Source organism: Centropristis striata, chromosome 4 (assembly GCF_030273125.1).
Source record: "Centropristis striata isolate RG_2023a ecotype Rhode Island chromosome 4, C.striata_1.0, whole genome shotgun sequence".
NCBI lineage: Eukaryota > Metazoa > Chordata > Actinopteri > Perciformes > Serranidae > Centropristis > Centropristis striata.
The window spans coordinates 22,289,068-22,310,701 of NC_081520.1; the positions used below are offsets into that span (position 1 = coordinate 22,289,068).

Here is a 21,634-nt window from a genome sequence, read left to right on the forward strand (position 1 = left end):
TAAAAAAGAAAAAAAAAAGAAAAAGCAACCACAGCTTGATCCTACTTCATAAAATAATAATTTAATTAATGTACAGAAAAAACACTGACTGTCTCTCGAGGTGATTGATGCTGCTGTTTATCATTCAAAAAATATATTTGTTAATTCTTTTTTTCCCCAGCTATTTACAATATAATTTAAACAAAAATAAGAATATGGGCTCATCATGGGCGACTTTATAATTATGTTGAATTTATTCAACACTATGGAATCCCCTTTTCACCAAATAATTATGAAATGTTTTTTAAATTCTGTCCCCTCTAGAAATCTCGGTACTCCAAAATATGTTTTGACAATTACATGATTTTACATTATTTAACTACTGTAAGTCTTTTTTCAAAGCCCTGGTAAGCCATTGGTTGAAGTGCTTTTCGTTCATAATTTAGCCACTATAATTAAGGATTTTAATGTTTTTTACCACATGTAACTTTTCCTTTTTTTTCCATTTTGGAGGGCCTAGCTTACCTTCCTGTTTTTCCCCTTGTATTCCAAGAGCACATTTCTGAGCTATATTTGAACATGCAGAGCAACCAGTAATCTATTTTTCCTATATTACAATGAAAATCACACCACGTTACAGTTACAATAAGTACTTTATTGATTCCACAGTGCTGCCAGCGCCTGACAGATAAATATACAGTTCTGAGTTGATCTATTTACAGCTTGCTGAGAGACAATACGAACAGTCCCTCGTAGACATACATACTGTTCTTTAGTGTAGAACATACTTTGGGCTGGTTTCCGTGTCCAAGCATATATGGTCCCCATTGAAAGATGTGGTGAGTTAGGCTGTTTCTGTGTCTGTGAAAGAAGCCCTATTAAGTCTTGGTTTGTTAACATGTAATGTGTTGTTACATGTGAAAATCATCAGATGCTGCAGCAGTGGGATAAGCAATGTGTATTCTGTGTGTGCGTAAATAGAAGATCTGGAATACACACATTTTATTTACAATAGATACATTTAAGCTATCAATATAGGAAGGAAAAAGTGACATCTGATACTGACTGTGATCAGTCACCTCAGTTTCACACTTAGCAAAACTGATTTTATGCAATAAATGCTGTTACAATCTGATTATTCATCAAAGGAACCTTTTTATGCTTACTTAAACTTGCGTTGCAGAATTCTTTGCTGGCATTTGCAAAATAGTGTGATTTCATAGTTGCTATTCATACTCAGTAGTATAATTTTCATTTTCATTAAATCTTTCTGTATACTCTTCACTTACAATACAGCTGTGCACACATACAGGCATGCTCACACATATCAACCTTGTTTCATTCACTCAAAAGCCACAAACAGTAAATCTAGGAACACACACATGTAACCACACGCTCATATGTTCAAATCATCATACCATAGGAAACTACGGTCTTGTTTTCACATCCAGGTTGTGAGTATCTAAATTTGGCCATGTTTGTAAATTATCTGTTTTCTCTTTATTTTTTCCCAAAATCCCAAATCACTCTGCATAGAGCTGTGCAGGAAACAGATCTTTCCAAATCCAATCCATCTCTTTGTTCTATTTATACACTATTTATAACAAAGAGCTGATTTGTTTTTAGTTTAGCATTTTCCCACCTCTCACCATGCTGATCTGCATAGATAGCTTTAAGAGACAACGCTGACTCTGACGACAACAACTTCCTCTTGTTTGTCCTTCATGTTAGTAATGGCTCTAGTTCTCCTCAAATGCTCTGTTCACATAATAATTTCCTGAAAATCCTTTTCAAAGCTCTCTTTCAACAGCACCAGCATTATGTAAAGATGCACATCCCTTTTACCACAATCCATCCCTGCTCTGTGTTTCAAGTGTAGGTTTCTACGACTCCTCTTGTCTTCTTCTTCTCCCCCTTCACTTCAGAAGCGATATGTCATCAGCAAAGTCCCCGTGTGGGTGGAGGCAGCGGGCGAAGCGCCACTGGCACACCATGAGACACAGCGGCAGCATGAAGAGAGCGCAGATTCCCGCCATGATGTAGGCGATGGTCATGAGAGTGGACTCATCTGTCTGAGGGATGTTGTAGCCACAGTCCTCCAGGTCGACGCCGTGGAACGGGCCTTCCACAGAGGCTGTGCGAAACTCATCGTGCACTAGAAAAGGGGGAGAATAGGATTGCAGGTATTTGAAAATTACAAAGATCATGAGAACATATTGAACATTACTATTAAATCATTTCTACTTATACATAAATTAATTAAGTGTGAACACCCAGCCATTTCAGAGCGTTTTTTGGTCTTTTTACACTTTACTCTCTGTGGCCTTGTATTTCATTGCAACGTATAAAGCCTGATTTCCACCGGGCGCGTTACTGCAGCGTCACGTCAGCGTCTCTACGTGAGCCTTAGGTAGGACTTCTATTTCTCCACGAGACGCTGCCAAATCGCGTAAATCTCAACAGAGCAGATCGCACCAGACAGGAAGTCCGACTCAGAATCAGCGTAAAACACTTCCACCCCTTTCAAAATAAAACACAATACGCAGTTCATGCAGCCTAAAACTACTTCACATCAACATTATGTTATGACCGGGGCACCAGATCAGCAATCAATCAATCAAAGGGTCTCAGAGGATCGGCGACACGGACGACAAGAGACTGATTGTTGAAGTGGAACATCATACAATCATTTATGACATAACATATTGTTTTTATAAGGATAGATGGTCAGATCAACATATCTTTCACCTCAGAGAAGCAAAGTAAGTTGGTTTTTGTTGTTGTTGTTTACTTTATACACACAGTTTATCCATAGACTGTATAAATAGAGTTTAAAGTTTATCACGGGATCTTGCGGTCTCCCGTATGGTCAGGATTATCGCGTGATCTCGTTATCTCGTGTGTATACGGCCGGCTCGCTAAGCTGATGTGCTGCTGCTGTAACGCGCCCGGTGTGAATTGACAGACGCAGCAAAAACGATGTGGAGACGTGCTGCTGCTGTAACGCGTCCGGTGGAAATCCCCAGTAAGTCCTGCAGCTCTATGTAATTAGCACAATCATGGCTAGAAGTGTGAACATCTAAAAAATATCCTTTTTGCAGAATAACAGTTATAATGACATTAATCATAAAGAAAAGAAAAAAAAATAGTTAAATTTCTCTGATAAATCATTTTTAAATAATTGTAATAAATTCATATATACAACCAAATTGCCACAAGTGAATACTTGAAATAAATTGCATCTTGGATCTGCTACACATATTGAACTATTTGAATTTGGGCTTGCAATCTGTCCTCTCCTCTCAGCTCTGTGTAAACAGCCTGCAGTTCTGTCTGATTATTAGTGAATATTTGTCTTGTGACCGTTTGTCTCGGCAGAATCAATCATGACTTCACAGTGTCACTGAGGAGAGCAGATTTGATTGAATTTTAACAGGATCTAGTTCTAACAAATGGCACATTTTTGGCAACGTTTTGAATGAGATGTGTAGAATAAAGTGATTTTGACGGAAATATCACTATTTGAAAAGCTTTGTTTTGGTTACTTTTTCAAGCAAACCTTTCGTAACCTATGATCTGTTCAAGGACTGATGGAAAGTTCAAATTTCTAGGATGATGTCTGTTTTTTACAGTTTCTTTCTACAATAAACGGTGTATTTTTGGCGATTTCTTTATTTCTCTGGGGTTCAGAGGGTAAGTCAGAACTTGTGATGTGACCCTAATCCTCTTCTGTAAATATCCTTAACGTGTATTCTGCATAATTTTCTTCCTTTTAGGTAGTCCCAATTTATCCCAATAATTCTCTCTTTGAGCATCCATATTTCTTTTCCTTTTCCTCTTTTCCACAATATATTATAAACTCTAGTGACTTTACTTCCCTCCACCCTCTCCTCCTCACCGTGGCAGGTGCTGACAGCAAAGCCTATGCGTTTCTTTTCTCGGTCGAAGACCACATAAAAGCCTTCCATGATGACGGCCCCCATCACTGTACCAGTGCTAGACTGGGACACTGCAAACTTGTAGCAGTCCTCCTGGGCGGAGGCCACATCCTCCACCGGCCGCAAATATTGCTGCATAAACAAAAATAAAGAAGAAACCACAATTACTGCTTTGCTATCGTTGTTGTATAAGAAAGTGCTTGTGTGTGAAAAGCTTGTTTGTGTAAACTCGGCCAGTATTGGCACAGCTGATATCATGTTTTTTTTATTTTTTTTATCACAGATATGTATTCCGTTAGCATATACTGGCTATTGTCTGATAAGTACAATAACAAAAAATGACAATGAATAATTGTCAAAGATGTTATATTAAAATAGCTATCATTACATAGTTTGTCCACCAGAGGGAACTAACATGTTTTTATCAGTAAAAATTCCCCACACAGGACACAACAATCTAACAAGCCTTTAAAACCAATTTAGGGCGCCTTTATCGACTGGTTTTGTTTATATTTACTGTGACTTTGTTGTGATTTATTGTCGTTGCTGCTATAGAGGTTACACCAGAAAGCAAAGAAACTTTTCTCAAGCGTTTCATTTTGCTGTCCCCATCAAGGTCACAGGCCTCCCACAGATTTACTGCACTGAACCTTACTTCTAAACCTCACTGTCAAATCTGTCAAACTGCATTCATTCCCTCACCGTCAAGGCCTTTCTGAGTGTCTTTGAATAAAAAACATTTAATAACCTTTCGGAGCTTTATGAAAAGCTTTAGAAAAGTGTATTCAAAAGTAATTCTCTATGAAATGTGGTCATTATTTTTCTCCTCATTTTACCTTGTCAGGCTTTGATCTATTAAGGCGACATAGAAGAGCATGGCTGAAGGAGAAGGCGGTTTATTGTAACCAGGCTTCCTGTAGCAGTGCAGAGGGCAATGAAAACTGCAGTGAATTCACTGAAGACCTCAGAATTACAGAGGATGTAAATGACTCATAGTAATGACAAATTATTTGAGTTTTCAGTAACTTAATCGAAATGTTTAGGCTGAAAGGACAAATCGAGCACCTTTCTCTCAGCAGTATTTCAACCGGTTATCAAATATAATTTAGCACTGGACAAAAAATAGATTTATTTTTCCCATCATCATCTATAGCAGTAACTTCTGATCATATGGACAGAATTTTCGGCTCAACTGATATTACTTCATACGGTCCTATGAAACAAATGTCGATCTTTTTTTTTTTAAAGATATTTTTTTGGGCATTTTGTAGCTTTATTGAGAGAGAGAGATATTTAGAGTGAAAGGGGGAGACAGAGGGGAAGACATGCGGGAAAGGGCTCCGAGCCGGATTCGAACCCGGGCCGCCCACAAATGTCGATCTTTGACCTGAAAACATGCATGAGCTTCCCTGATGCAGCCACACTCAGTTCCAGTGCGAGATACTGTGTATTACCTGCGGTAGAATGGAGATTCTGAAGGACTGGTTGTGGTTTTCACTCATCAGGTAGAGGGAGATGACTGGGAAGATGTGCCAGGGTGTAGTGCCAGCCTGCCAACATACCAGCTGCTCCCCCAGCCAGAAGCCAGAGGGAAACTGTTCGGTCTGAAAAACAGGATGAGGAGGACATTCAAACTTTCCTTTCCCCATACCTGCTCAGTACAGATGAGGGTCATGTGGTCATGAGACTGGAGCTCATATCATTGGATCTCTTGAAAAAATGAAATATAAACATGTCAAGTGAATAACAGAGATTCCAGAGGCTATGGCAGAATCAGTCTTAATACTTCAAAGATACTGGAATCATATGAATTTAGAAGACCGAAGGAATGCATGGATACAAGCCATGGTGCCATATCTAGTCAGGAAGGTTAGGATCCAAAGTTGACAAAAATGACATGGCCACTTTCAAAACGGTACCTTGACCTATGACCTCAAGATATCTGAATAAATTATGAGTTATATGCAGTGTCTTGCCCTAGAGAAACTTACATATGTTGTGAAAGGGAAATATAACATGTTTGTAAAGATTTGGGGCACCTTTATGGAATTTCTGGAGGGGGAAGATTTCATTGCAGCTTTGTAGTCTATTGTCTTTATATGGGTCAGTGACAAATAAGGGTTGGCAAGATGTCATATGTTGTAACCAAAAGAATAAATAAAAAAATAAATAAATATTAAATACTTCATCCACCTACATTTTATTTAAGTGGACTTATACATATAATTACTTCATTTTTAAAAACATCATATTACATCACATTTCATTAATATTGAGCAGAACATATTCTAAATACAGCCATTTTTTTCAAAAGTTTAGAGAAATTATGTAAAAATTGTTATAAACCATAGTGTTGAAATGTAAATGTGGATTGTACTTTTTCTTATTTTAGTTCACATTAATTTTCCTGTATATAATCAGATATTATATTTTAATTACCGGTTACACCAACTGACACTGGGTTAGATCGTGTCATTGACCAATATATATATATATATATATATATATATATATATATATATATATATATATATATATATATATATATATATATATATATATATACCTTTCCTAGTGCCATAGTGAAAAACAGTCAGCTACCACAACAGCAACTCAAACATGCCACTAATATATCTATATTTAAAATGTCTTCAAGTGCCTTGTACTTATTAATGTGTCTTGTTCCATTTTGTGCCTTTGTATTGTAATTGAAAAAAGACAATAAAAACATTTCTAAAAAACATCAACATGCAGTTTGTCTTATTCAGTGTAAGTGTGTTATTTTGGCCTGATGTATTTACATAATCCTGCATAAGGAGGGGGGTTTCTGAGCAATTTATTCAAAATCCAAGCACTTTTCAAACCATGCAAACTGCACATTTAAATTCAAATGCTTTTGGAGGATTTCCAAATGAATATACACTTCAAGAAATCAGCAGTAACTTGGAAAGCAAAAGCAGCAGAGGAAGAAAATCAGAGAAATGTGAAATTATAATGATATAAGACTATGTATAGAATAGGAATGACTGACCGAAGAAGCTGCTTCAATAGCCTTTACTGCAGCCTGGAAAACTTTTCTAGGCAGTCGAAGGTTGGTGGTGCCACTGTCCACAATGCTCTTATCATAGTTGTACTGTAAAAGACACACAAACAGTCATCTGATGCAAATCTCTTACACAGCTTTCAGAATCAGTGACTGATCATTAAATCATTCTTTCTATCTTACCTCTTTACAGTCCATATTGAGGTCCTGTCCATTCACCTCAATACGTACAATAATGACCTCATAGTACCACTCCCTTCGGATGGGAGTGTACCAAAGCGCTCCTATGTACAGTGACAGGTCCACTCCTCCGATGATCTAAGAGCAGAAATAAAAATGGCTAATTTGGTTGTAATGGTACTTGTTACTTTGATCAATGACAATAAAGGGACTTCTGAATCTGAATCTGAATGAAATGTGTATATATATGTATATATATATATATATATATATATATATATATATATATATATATATATATATATATATATATATACATATATATATATATATATATATATATATTTATATATATATATTTATATTATCCAGCACTGGCTCCAGATATGGCATTACATGATTTGTATGTTTGTGCATCTCACCATGCTGCCGCCAACAGTGGCGCTGCCCAGGGAGTAGTTTTGGGTGAAGCCGGCTCCACACAACTGGAGAGAGAAGAGGTTGCGGACAGGAGTCTGCCGAACCAGAGAGTCAAAGAAAGGCTCCAATGTCTCGTCAGGCTAAAGAGAGAGAGACAGAGAGAGTGAGAGAGAGAGACAGCCAGTGACACACAGCTGTTGTTTGTTTTGTTTTTATTTTTTTCTTTCTTCTTCTTTGCTGGGACGGTTTGATTGATTGTAATTCAATGATTGTAAATATTGCTTTCTTTTATTGTTATTAGTTTTTCTTTTCTTAATCCTTTAAAATTATAGAATTATAATCATTTATTGTAAATATTGCTGTCCTTACTGTTATCTTTTTTTCTGACGCTTGCTTTGACAATATGTACAGTGTTACGTCATGCCAATAAAGCCAATTGAATTGAATTGAATTGAATTGAATTGAGAGAGAGAGAGTTAGATTGTTGCTGTTTTTAGATTTCAGCATTTAACCCTCTGAACCCCACCAATGAAACATGTTTTCTTTAAAAGGCTGTTAAAAATACACCGTTTATCAAAGAAAGAAACTGTAAAAACAGGCATTATGAATTAGAATTTTCAGATGATCCTTGAACGGCGACACTGTGAAGCCATGATTGATTCTGCTGAGACAAACGATCATGTGACAAATATTCACTGAAAATCTGTTTACACAGAGCAGAGAGGAGAGGACAGGAAGGGTTGTAAGAAAGGTTGTAAAAATTAAAATTTCAATAAATAATTAACCAAAGAAATTCAACTTGTGTTTTTTTCTGTTTTTATGACGTCATTAAAACTGTGTTAATCTAAGACATTTTTGTTGTTGTCACCAGTGTTGTTTTGTAGTTGTTCATACTTCTATCCATGATGTGCTGATTCCATAGAAGGCCACAGTGATTAAGTGTAAAAAGACAAAGAAAACGTGGTGAAATGGTTTGGGGTACTAAGGTTAATATTGCCTTTCGGATCACAATTATACAGTAGGCAAAATGTAATGTAATGTTAACATACTCCCACTCCTTTATAAATGAGACTATAACACACAGCATGATTTCTGGAGCATCCGACATCTGATTTACCACCTGACAGGCCAACATGTAAAACAATGTGTTTTGTGCAGCTTAAGATAGATAATTTATCAGGAGATTTAGTTCAGATTTTGAGGGACTGATTGATATGCTGCTCTTACCCGGGCTATATCAGCATAGGCCAGTCCTAGGATTCCCTCCCAGTTGGATCCATTGATGAAGAAGCGATCTGACTGGGTGATTGCAGCGATATTGGCCCGCAGTGTGGCGTTGGGGCCATGTGGTACAGAGACCAAGTCAGTGCCCAGCTCGCCCTCCCAGCGACCCTGAGTGTATGGAACATACACACTCCTGCCCTGGTCACGGTACGAGCTGGAGCTGTGAATGAACGGTAAGAGGCGGAAGTAAGAATGCAGTGGGAGGAGGGTTTGGTTCCTAAAGGAGTTCCACTGTTGTCATATTACATAAAAATATTAACAAAGTATTATTTTTATTATTATTATTATTATTGTTATTATTATTATAGTGCAAAACGCTTATGGTAGGTCACTATAAAAAATTATTATTACATGATTAACATATTTCAGTTTGTTCATGTGTAAGATAAGATAAGATAAGATAAGATAAGATAAGATAAGATAAGATAAGATAAGATAAGATAAGACTTTATTTATCCCACAGTGGGGAAAATTAGTTGGCACAGCAGCTCAAGATACAGACACATAGAAGACAGAATAAAGAATATATAAAATAAGACATATACATTCATTCTATACACATTATATACATACATTTCTGCTATTTGGTATTTATTGTTAATTTATATTTTTTTGTGTTTGTATGTTTCCTGAGAGTACTTTATATTTTTACAGCAGATTGGAGAAAATATGTTTTAGCATGTTAAATAGGTTAAATAGGTTGTTGCATGTAGTAGTATGAACATCAATGAATAAATATATTTCATTTAAAAACAATGTCACATAATGTATACTACAGAAAAAAATATAGACTGTGATTTGCTATGACGTCAGTTTTGAAAAATAATTTATCTCATAAGCATGGAAACATTGAGAGACAAGTGAGAAAAAATATTATGGTGACCCATTTTCTAAGACTAATCTTAATTGTTTTCTCTCCTGTTCTTATGACTTAAGAGCATCTTTCTGCCCAGATAATCTTTCTAAGTTAATTTTATCTTAATTTTTTTCACCTGTGAAAGCAGATGGGAAAAGGGGTTTTGGAAAATTTAAAAAAAAATTAGTTTGTTTGTTTGTTGTTGTAATACTAGTTCCAGCCACAGTTGAAAAAAGAAAAGAAAAAACAGGAAAACAATTAAAATCTGAATAAGAAAATGGATTAGCAATGGATCATTTTTATGACTGGTTTCTTAGGGCTTCAGTACCTAACACTCCAATAAAGAAAAGTTGAAACATTCATTTCTTTTAGAGCCAAATGTGGTGGTGTATGTTCATGTCTTTACTCACAGTGAACGATGGTAGTATCTGCGCAGGAAGGGATGAGCAGCTGCCCCGACAGCAAAGTTACTGCTCCCGGTATCCACCAGGATGTTCAACTAATGACACAGAGAGAGAGAGAGAGAGAGAGAGAGAGAGAGAGAGAGAGAGAGAGAGAGAGAGAGAGAGGGAGAGAATTATTAAATATAGACTATGATATGTGTGTTTTGGAAAAATCAATAGGTTTGTAAAAACTGATGCTCTGGTTACATTGTAAAATTGATTATGTTCAATCTCTGAAGGGCAAGTTTAATCTGTGTCTTTGCTACCTTGGAGACAGACGGAAACCATTTGTAAAACAATTTTCTGTTCTTCTGGGGTTTAAATGTCTGCTGCTATCTTTACTTTTTTTACACTGGTGGCCTTAGAGGCAAATATGGCTTCTATCACAGCAGCTTCACCTCTCACACATTTTCATCTCTCAGTCATTCTCTGTATCCATTTCCTTTTCTTTGTAGAGTCCTGTGCTGTTTCCTGTTGCCCTTAATGTCCTTCTCTGTCCCCTCACTGTCTCCACTCTAACCCTCCACTCCTCTCAGGTTGCCCATTCTACTCCCTCTCTCTCCCGTCTCCTCCTCTACTGTCTGCATCTCTATGTGAGTATCATATTTTGCACAATCAGTCCAAACAGTCAGTGAATGTGTGAATGGAGCACAATGGCAGGTGGTGATTAAGACAGAAATATTCAATACTTACAGTAAAGGCATCAAAATATAAAAATATATATTTTTTTACACATATATGAACTGCTGTATGTCATATATCACAGGTACAATGTATAATAATAATATTAATATGTATTATAGCAGGCTTTCAGTTAGAGCCCTTACTTCAAAATTGTTGTTTTTAATATAATATTTTACATCAGATAGAGCTATTTTGCCCTATGGGGTGAATATTTTTTTCTGGTTTCCACATAGGGTTATTGCTGCTGTATTATAGAGCACTGCCATGTTTGATGCAAAGCATACAAGTCAATGTTGTTGCTAATCCTTGACATATCCCAGTATGTCAAAAGTGAAATTTCCCCAGGCATTAAGTATACAGAAAATAGTTACATTTCTGTGGATTTTTCATGCAAAACAACAGTGGCATTATGTTAACAACCTGACATTTAAAGTTAAGAGTCTACAAAGTATAAGTTTTTAGTCAGTAAAATGGGAAATAATATTATTATATATCTTTCTTACAGTTTTCCAATTTTTGCCAACTCAGGACATCAGCACACTTTTTTTTATTCATCTAAGTCACAAGTCTTAGAGATTCCTCAGTTACAGTGAAGTTCAGTGAAGTTAATAGTGTACTATTTTACTGACAAATCAAAGAACATATACAGTAGATACACAGTGTGGTACAGAAACACCCAAACAGAAGAATAGACAGGCAGCCACACAGTCAGAGCAAGCTGTTCAATAATGGATCGGCTCTTGAAATATCCAGAGAAGTGCGACTGTCTCAAGGGCAGAATAAATACTGACTCTGTCAAACACACATACGTATACATCAATGATATACACACACATGGTGTAATAATACTGGACACACTCCGTCTTACTCTCTTGGCCAGAAATGTGCTGACCGCAGGACAAACACTCACAAACACACTAAAGGCTGCATCCTGACTGACACACTGAGACTTCATGTCTTCCCCTGCTCTGTCTCTCTCTCTGTCTTCCTGTCCTCCCTGGCAGAGTGCCTGTCGGTTCTAGCCATTATATTTGCCCTTCCCCCTCCACTACGGAGGAGAAATGATTTAGTGGTTACCGGAACACATTCTATCTTAAAGTTAATGTAAATGATTTGAGGTCATTGACACAACCTTTCATCGCTCCTGCTATTACAATCAGTTCAGTCATAGACCATTTATATATTATGCTTTATTTATCTAGATGCTGGAGCTTTTAAAACCTAAAATACATTCACATAATTTGATATCTTAAGGGCCTGCAAATGGCATATTTGTTTTTTGTTATGGATACTGATATCCCGACTGGTCATTTTAATGAATAAGATGGTCACTGAACCACGACGAGCACGTTTCTGCTGGTCAATATATACACAAGTTCTTTTTGTTGTACCAAAGGTCAAGCCTCAGCTTGTGTTTAAAGGGTCCAAACAGGGTGTGGCTTCCCTGAGCAGGTCATCAATTACAAAAATCCAATATAGCCTAATATTAGTGCTCTGTATTGGTACTTGCTTAAAGATTTAGGGCCATACTGAAAAAAGTGCAGTTGCGAGTTGTCCATCGTAAACACTCTACACTTTTCAGCACACTAGCATTGATGACAGAGTTGCCATTCAACAAGTAGCTTTCTACAAGAAGTCATTCCTAACTTGACAGATGCTTAGGGGGCATGGACTGGGCTTATGATTTGATTATAATGAAAATCGGTTTCTCTCTAACTTCCACCACCGCCGCTCCCCTTGGGCTCCTGTAGTTGATAGTGGGCTCAGCTCTTCCCCGCATTTACTTCCCACAGAGAGACACACAACATGGCAGCAAGCAGAGAAGAGTTCATTCTCAAAAAAGGCACACTGTCCTCTTCGGTTTTGCAGGGTCAGACCTAGAATAAACCGAAGTCTGCTGCAAAGTTTGCTTTTGCAACTAAAGGCCAACTAATGACCATTTTATTTTAGCATCTCAAACAGGCATGTGCGGGAGAAATGTTGTTCACTACAAAATGCACAAGACCACGGCAAACACCCACAAACACCCGTGAAAAAGCAACCAACATTCAGGGAATCACTTTGGCATTGTATCCCATATGACAAGAAAGGGGCCCGGTAGAAAGCTATTATGCAGTCGTGCTGCATATCGGTAACAAGACGAAGACATTTTTGGCCAAAATGTGCCCTTTGCCCTGAGTTTCAGAAGGCTGTCAACTATCAAAAGATTGCACTGAATACTCTTAGGTCAATCTTTCAAATCATAATTTTGCCAATTTAAGACTGTTGACTGTCTAAGACTGTTTGATTTAGGCAAAGTTCCTGTAGGGCTGCTTTCATTCACAAACCATATCACATCTGAGAACTTTGATTTCTTGTGTTAAATAAAGTTGTGGAAAAATGTTAATATTCCTCTGAGTAAAGTGTCTTTAAAAAACATTGCTTTGTTTTGTATCGCCACTGAAATAAAAAAAAAATCGAATAATACCCGGCCAAGACCGTAGGGCACTCCAGCAGCGTGAATGATTGCTGCCAGGTTGGAGGACACTCAGTGAATCTACCCACCAGAACAGTCTTGTCTGCCTGTGCTGATTGGCTTCAACTAGCTGGTCGTCACTGTGATGCCCGGCATAATGCCCCAACCAGACACATCATCTATCTTCAAATATCTCTCATCCTTCTCCTTTTCTCTCAAACTGTCTTTCACTCTCTGTCTTCTTCTATCACACCCATTCACTCCATTCATTTCTGTTTCACTCCCTCTTTCACCTTCTCCCTCTCCTTCTTCTCCTCTTCTACCACCTCATCACTTTCTCCTCCTCCCTCTATCCGTCTCCCTCTGTGTGCCAGCCTGTACACCGCAGCTGCACCCAGCTGGCACTCCTCTCTCTGCAGAATTAATGGTTCCATTATCTGTCTGTATCATTCAGTCCTTTCTCTCACTTTCTCACACACACACACACACACACACACACACATCTATGTCTCTCTCCGTTGTCACTGTCAAATAAATGCATAAGATGCACATAAAATAATCTCTTTATGAATAACATGTTTTAAGTTTAGTGATGTAAGCTCCCATTAAGTTGCATAGTATCATTATAATGTAGGGTTAGGGTAAGTTAAATGGTCTATTTACTGCTGTTATAGTGTTAGGGACTACAACTTGTGTAGTTAGCAAAAAAACATAAAAACAGAATGACAGATACATACACAGGCACACATGAGACATACTGATGGAAGGCTAAAGAGTGATAACTGTAAAATTATATGATTATGCTCTGGTGGTGTTTTGTTACAAAGAATGTTGAGCAAATTTGTAAATATAAAATAAAGAATAAAAAAGAAATTTTATACATATGTAAGTAAACATACATTATATATATTACATTATATACATAAAATTATTAGATGGCTGCTATTGAACGTTATCATTAATATTGCAAATAGGGTTTTTATATCTCCAGATATTGCACATAGGTGAAAATAGATAGTTGGCGTAATGTTAATCAGATTGTTCTATGTTGTAATATGAGCAATAAATAAAAATATATATGTATACGCAAGGGATATGCACAGTATCGTTTCAAAGGTTATAAAAAAACAGATTGTAGAGTGAAGGGAGGGGCTATTTCTTTATAACTTTATTTAAAAATAACCTTGTACATTGTTTGAGCCCCTAATGACACCAGGGCATGCACAATTGTAATGGTCACGAAAATGAGCCTTGAATGTATATGTGGAATGTATATTGAATTGATTTGATCAATAAAAAAGCTAAAGCTTTATAACGCATTAAAAAAAATCTATATAATATAGAAAGTATACTGAACATATTTATATAAGGTATGCTGTACAGCAAATATGTGAAAGTAAAATGTGTGCTATTGAGTATGATGATAAGTGTAAGAATCTTATAATATCGTCACACTGTTAAAATAATCGCCTAACTCTTTTTTTCAAGTTTTGCAGGAAACACAAAAAATTTCACCAAAAGTGTAACATATGGCATTTATTGATCATTTCACTCAAAAAAGAATGTAACAAAGGATGGCTATTGGCATAGTAATAACACTGTGTGTAAATTGTGTAACGTGTAAAGAGAAATAAATGACTTAGGCAATTTTTTGAACATGCCTTTGTGACTTAAACAAGATATGGTAACACTTTATTTTGAAGGTGTCTACATAAGAGTCACACAAGCCTGTCAGAAACATGACATGACAAGTATCATGAGCATTAATGTTACTTCAAAGTGTCATTAAAGTTCATGACACATCCCATGTCATGTTTATGACACGCTCATGTCACTCTTATGTAGAGTGTTACCATATCTTGGTTAAGTCACAAAGGCATGTTCAGAAAATTGCCTAAGTCACATTTTATTTTGACTTAGGCATAATAAATCCACTTAAGTCACACACTTGACATAGGCCATTATCTTAAAGGGGTAAAATCACATGATCTAATCAACAGAGGATGTAGGCGATTTTACCATAGGTGGCCGGCGTCATGAGGAGATGATTTAGGCAAAAAACAACAAATTGACAAAAAATGACTTAGGCGATTATTTTAACAGTGTGACGATATAATGTAAAAACATTTTATTATTATTATTCATGTTTTGTTTTGAAGAATACCTTCTGGGGAGGGGAGCCCACGGCCATCTCTACGTAGTATCCCTGTCCAGACTTCCCACGCAGGTTATCAATCATGTCCACAAAGCTGATACCTCCGGCTGCCGCTGCCGCTCCTCTCCGCCTGCGCGCGGTGCGCTTCGCCGCGTTGCCGCGCTCGGCGGCAGGGGGCAGCGGCGGTGGCTTTTCAGCGCGAGCGCCTTGCCGCAGTGGCACGCGAATGGCTCGAGGCAGGCCCGAGGCGTCGGGAGCGGATTGACAGCTGCTGAGCAGACACAGCGCCGTCCAAAGGAAAAACAGACATGGCAACCAGCGAGGCTGAAACGTCCACACCTCCATGTTGAAACGCGGCAAAGCTGTAATTTTTTGGTGTGTTTTGGTTTTGACTTTACGACGCTCCGTTAGTCTGACGTCCAGTCCGCAGCGGCACAGGAGAAGGGATCAGGTGATGCTAAAACGACGGCTAAAACCATGATGGCAGTTGCACCACAAATATGAAGATGGGCTGTGTTTTCTCCGCTTTTCTTAATGAAAAGGGAATGTCAAACACGATTACTCAACACGTGAATGCAAAATAGCACACACTGGAAATCAAATCACCTCACAATCACCCCAGGCAAGGCTCGGTGTCACCGGTTAAATTACTGGCTGTATCAACAAACCAACAGGCCTGTGTCGTTTTCTCCGCGCATCCTCATGTCAAACGACCGAAAACCGTCGTCGGTAGGCAGGCAGGCTGGCCGACGAGCTACCGTAATCCGCATCCTTCCCCTTTTCCCGACCCGTTCATTCAGTCCTCCGCCTTCTTCCAGTCTTTCACCTCCTCCTCCTCCTCCTCCATCCACCCCGCTGCATCCTTTAGAGCTGCAAGAGCATCACCACCACCTGTCAAGTGTCAATAGAATACACACGACTTCCGGTGGGCATTTTCAAAATAAGACTAATCATACTGCATATCGTCACCCTGTTAAAAGAATCTTTAAAGTTTTGCAGGAAACACAAACAACTTCACCAAAAGTGAACATATGACATTTATTTATCATTTCACTCAAAAAGGATGTAACAAAGGATGGCTATGGGCATAGTAATAACACTGTGTGTAAATTATGTAACGTAAGAGAAATAAATGACTGAGGCAATTTTTTAAACATGCCTTTGTGACTTAAACAAGATATGGTAACACTTTATTTTGAAGGTGTCTACATAAGGGTCACACAAGCCTGTCAGCAACATGACATGACAAGTATCATGAGCATTAATGTTACTTCAAAGTGTAATTAATGTTCATGACACATCCCATGTCATGTTTATGACACGCTCATGTCACTCTTATGTAGACACCTTAGAGTAAAGTGTTACCAATATTAGTGTCAACAATAAAACACTGATAAACTAAACTGATAACTAAACAATCTCCCTGTAGCTCTTCTTTGCTGGGTTCTTATCTGATGCCTATGAATGTGGCAAATTTTCAAAGAAGTGATGATCTTAAAGGGGTAAAATCACATAATCTGATCAACTGAGGATGTAGGCGATTTTACCACAGGTGGCCGGTGTCATGAGGAGATGATTTAGGGGGGAAAAAACAATTTTGACAAAAAAATGACATAGGCGATTATTTTAACAGTGTGACGATATAACAGAATACCATCATCTAGCTAAGAAACTTTACTTGTAAGCATGTCAAATGAGTAAGCTAGCTGTTAGCCATGGCTTAGCAAGGTAGGGCATTTGCAAACATTATACTAGGGTGACCAAGCGTCCTCTTTTGCCCGGACATGTCCACTTTTTACGTCCTGTCCGGGGCGTCCGGCCGGGTTTTATACATTCACGAAAATGTCCGGTGTTCACTGTTTTTCATAGGACCAGTACACGTGCACGTAAATTGACCGGCGCTTTGCACACAATTTTGCGAGACGTAATTACCAAGAGGGTCAGCGCCGCGCACACACACACACACACACACAGAGAGAGAGACAGAGAGCAGAGCAGACAGAGGGCAGATCGAACAGCGGAGCAGCATTGCACGGGAAATGCCGAAGCGTAAGTGCAGCTTCACAGATGAACTGCAAAAAAAAATTCCGACGTACCGTCACAGGTGGGAGGCGGAGTGCACCGTGTGCAATGCTGGCACATATGTCTCAATGTCTAATAAAGATGCTGGAGATCTCAAAGCTCAAAGCTCAAAGACAACTAAAGATGAAAAGTATAGATCCTTTGTTTGTTAAGTTAGTATCTTTGTGAGACTCTTCTATTATTTATCTTATTGCAGTTATTAAGAGATATATTGTTGAAGCTAGATTTTCTAACAGAAGAGTTCATATTTAGAACATTATTTCATATTATTTATTCACTTATTTGAAAAGAGTCTACGAGAGCTAATTTTTTGTTACAAGTTTTTACAGATTTCATTTTATTTTATTACAGAAGTTAATTTTGCACCATTGAAGCATAATAAAGCATGTTCATCAACCTCCGAGAAGCCTGTCTGAATTTGTGTCTCGAGGGCCGTGCCGATTGTCCTCTTTTTTGGAAATCAAAATATGGTCACCCTAATTATACTGCATAACTTTCTGCATAACTATCCATATTCCACAAAGACACAAGCAGTGGTTGAAAGTAACTAACTACATTAACTCAAGTATTGTACTTAAGAACAATTTTGAGGTACTTGTACTGTACCTGAATATTTCCATTTTTTGTAACTTTATACTTATACTTAACTACATTTCGAGGCAAATATTGTACTTTTTACTCCACAACATTTAGCTGACAGCTTTAGTTACTCTTCATGTCAAGATTTAACATAAAAAACATGATCAATTTAAAGTGATTCGACTTTTCTTTTTATAATTAAAGCTCATAACAGTATATTAAGTAGTTTAAATTAGCCCTACCTTGAGTTAATTCAAACACTGCTTACATAAATGCATCTTTAATAATAATCCAATGCTATATTTGGAATATATAAAACAATCTGAGTAAGCCGTTCAACATAATGAGTACTTTTACTTTGGATACTTTAAGTACATTTTGATGCTGATACTTTTGGACTTTAAGTTTTGAATGCAATAATTTTACTCGTATAATTAGCTCGTTTTTTTAGTTTGTCAGCTCTTAAAAAACGTAGTTATGGGTTTTTTAACCAGTTGCATTTCACCACACAGCAGCTTTCAGACCTTTTTTCTGTTGTTTGCTCACATAAATAAAAGTGCACATCATATTACTGAATGTTTTTAACAGTTAAACATGAAAATGTAAAAATAAATCGTTAAATTAATAAAAAAAAAAACAGTAAAAAGTCTGGCAGCAAATACTTAGTAATTCTATAATTACACTTCACTCTCATTCGATTCTACTTTAAAATACAGATATTTACTGTACATTAACCATATTTGAAATAAAATATATGTAAAATAACTCACGGTTGTTTACTGTTATTTAGTTTGTTGTTTTTTTTGTTTTTGTTTTTTTTACAAAAGGCTAAAGGTGGATAGATATGCAGTATTTATCAACAACCAATTACATTTAGGAAAACATTTAGGAAAAATCAGAGAACTCAGAATGTAATTTTATTTATTATCTCAGACAACAGATGGAAGAATTGTAGCTGCACAAATATAACAACACATTATCATGTGATTTTTATATTACTAGTGAGTTTGAGGGGGCATCACTGTGTTTTTTTCTATGATTTTGGAACTTTGCTGTTACCCCGTAGTGCCTTTATATTTTTTTAAGCACATACCATATTGCCACAGAGATTATGGTTATGATGGTCCTCTTGCACAGTGTGTTGCTATAGATACATTTGGTGAGCAAACTATTTACATTTATTACAAACACAATTTAAATTTGTATAATATCAAATAGGAAGCAAGCAGTAGGTCAAATTCAAAGCTTCTCCTTTCCTATGACAGACTGACTCTCTGATCATCTTGAGATGATCCTGGACAGTCCCAGTAGGAAGGAATAGGGAGGAAGGAAGCAGGAGCTAAGATACTGTCCCCATCTTTCCTCTCCATGGTGAGTCCCACAGAGTCTTTACAGAGGTGGAACAGTCCACACTGCTCTACCAACAACGGAGCTGTGTCCTCCTGTCCTGAGGATGCAGGAGAAACCAGTTGGACAGTTATTGATCAGAGCTTATACCCTCAATATAAACCACTGTTGATACAAATTAGCTGATTCCGCTTATTTACCCATCCAGCTTCATAACACTGCAGTTGTAAGATTGATGAATAAAGTGTGGCTGAATTAACCACAAGGAAGGCTTTCCTTGAATGGATTCTAGGATATGAACGTTTCCATAAGAAAAAAATAATCAAATTAAGCTAAAAATGGGGATATTTCTGTTAAAATATCATTGTTCCAAATGTCTCATTTAAAACATTGCCATAAATAAACTATTTGGAATAACTAGATCGGCATGATTGATTCTGCTGATACGAACGGTCACGAAATCAGACAGAACTGCAGGCTGTAAGGAATATGATTTATGCCATTATAATTGTGTTAACAAAATACATAATGTTTGAGTTGTTCACACTTCTAGCCATGATTGTGCTGATTCCATAGAGCTGCAGGACTAATACATTACAGTGAAATACAAGGCCACAGTGAGCAAAATGTAAAAAGAGCAACAACAAAAAAAAACACCCTGAAAAGCTTTGGGTTCAGAAGGTTAAAGCTTAAATTAAGTCTGTAAATACATTTTTTGACAGTTTAGAACAGGGGGCTGGTCAATACTATATCTCATATCTCATGTTATGTCATAATTAATCATATATTGACTCCTATGTACTGAACAAAATCAAGGTTGTTGCACCCAACATGTAAAATAAAGAGATACTCACTGGTTGGAGTCTTTGAGCCCCAGCTTCTCTGCTGGTCAGGTTTAGTGGTTAGGGGCTCAGCTCTGCCCTCTGGTGGACACCACACTGCCAGGGGCCCAGAATAGCCAACCCTACACACATTCACACACAGAGATACTATATAGAATCACACAAGCATGTGCATACATGCCCAGACACCTTTATGCAATCAATAATCATAATCATGTCCATAGTTTTACCATACATGGCCAACAGTCTGCCATGTATGAACCTCCTTTGAAAACAAAGGTCATAGATTAGCTATCATGGAGCCCGCTGCCTTATCACTGTGTACCAACTGATAACAGCGATAAAGATAAACTATGATCGAGTCAACTGGCATTTCCAGGGAAAGTGTTTCACATGTGTTTCTTAATCAGGTAAACTGTAATCAGAACTGAGTGACTCACCGGTCCTGAGGGTCTGTAGTCCTGAAGCCTTTAGCAAATGGGTTGCTGGCAATCTTTAGCTGGGTGATCTGAGAAAGATATGGTGAGGTGGGGTAAGATAAATAATTAAGTTTTTTTGTTAATTTTTTGTTAATTTGTCACATACATGATCATACACAATACAGTGTGCATTTCAATTATTTTAATAGTGTGTTGAATCATTTTAATAAAAAATGAATCAGAGAAAATTGAATAGAATAAAAAAAGTCTAAATAAATTATATATATATTTTTTTTTAATTTAATATATATTAAAATATAATATTCAATATATATATGAAAGATATAATATTTATATATTTTTAATTTTTAAAGAAACAATAAAGCAGCTAAACAGTGCATCTCAAATAGTGACATAAGATTTAAAAAAATAAAAATAAAAATTATATATATAATTACACAAATAGAAAAAATGCTGCCTAATCTTATGCTACGTATATTAGTTAATGCACAATAAAAAATCTCCTGGAGCCTTCTGATCCTGGATTTCCTACCCGGTGGTTTTGATAGGCAGTGACGGCCATGAAGCGTGTCTCGGGGAAGGAAAAAGAGCAGAAGTTCCTGTATGCATTTAAGTGACTGTTGGGAGCTGGATCCACATACACCACATGGAAGCGAGGCTGATAGCGATGCATGGAGTTCAGTATCATCTGGCAAGGAGGAAGTTGGAAAAGTACAAGAAGCAAGTCATAAAAGAGGCATTTCTATATGTTTCATGATAAAATGGGAAATGTATACCCTATGCACTTTAATTCTGTTCTCAAAAGTAAAAGGAGTCACATTAAAGGCTTTGACTGACATGTCCGTTGTCATCCAGCAGGTTGTTGGTGAGCTTGAGCGTGTCGAAGGATACAGTCTGCTTCATCCAC

The 21,634-nt window shown here is 37.2% G+C and overlaps 2 protein-coding genes across 2 annotated transcripts in view; both read right to left on the reverse strand.

The window, feature by feature from the left end:
• Window positions 1-613: 613 nt before the first annotated feature.
• Window positions 614-16,237, reverse strand: bace1 (beta-secretase 1). The gene is made up of 9 exons (XM_059331839.1): window positions 15,447-16,237; window positions 10,111-10,199; window positions 8,788-9,004; window positions 7,563-7,700; window positions 7,144-7,278; window positions 6,949-7,050; window positions 5,372-5,521; window positions 3,878-4,049; window positions 614-2,134 (listed from the first exon to the last, which is right to left on the reverse strand). Exons 1-9 carry the CDS (start codon window positions 15,780-15,782, stop codon window positions 1,896-1,898), a joined length of 1,578 nt encoding a protein of 525 aa, XP_059187822.1. The 5' UTR covers window positions 15,783-16,237; the 3' UTR covers window positions 614-1,895.
• Window positions 16,238-19,207: 2,970 nt separating this feature from the next.
• LOC131970665 (T-box transcription factor TBX1-A) overlaps window positions 19,208-21,634 on the reverse strand; it is a 3,378-nt gene continuing 951 nt past the window's right edge. Inside the window, exons 4-8 of the mRNA XM_059332097.1 lie at window positions 21,565-21,634; window positions 21,260-21,415; window positions 20,728-20,795; window positions 20,300-20,409; window positions 19,208-19,545 (exon numbers count right to left, since the gene is read on the reverse strand). The exon at window positions 21,565-21,634 is cut by the window's right edge and continues 102 nt beyond it. Of these exons, the coding sequence (XP_059188080.1) occupies window positions 19,355-19,545; window positions 20,300-20,409; window positions 20,728-20,795; window positions 21,260-21,415; window positions 21,565-21,634 (595 nt within the window). The 3' untranslated portion in view covers window positions 19,208-19,354. The remainder of the gene's footprint in view (window positions 19,546-20,299; window positions 20,410-20,727; window positions 20,796-21,259; window positions 21,416-21,564) is intronic.

What these genes read in the sequence shown, in the direction of transcription:
- bace1 (XM_059331839.1), bottom strand. Translation starts at nt 15,782, where the DNA reads ATGGAGGTGTGGACGTTTCAGCCTCGCTGGTTGCCATGTCTGTTTTTC. An exon ending in CCTATGCTGATATAGCCCGG is followed by an intron (nt 7,701 to 8,787) that starts GTAAGAGCAGCA and finishes CTCTCTCTTTAG; the next exon opens with CCTGACGAGACATTGGAGCC. An exon ending in CTATTGAAGCAGCTTCTTCG is followed by an intron (nt 5,522 to 6,948) that starts GTCAGTCATTCC and finishes CCTGTTTTTCAG; the next exon opens with ACCGAACAGTTTCCCTCTGG.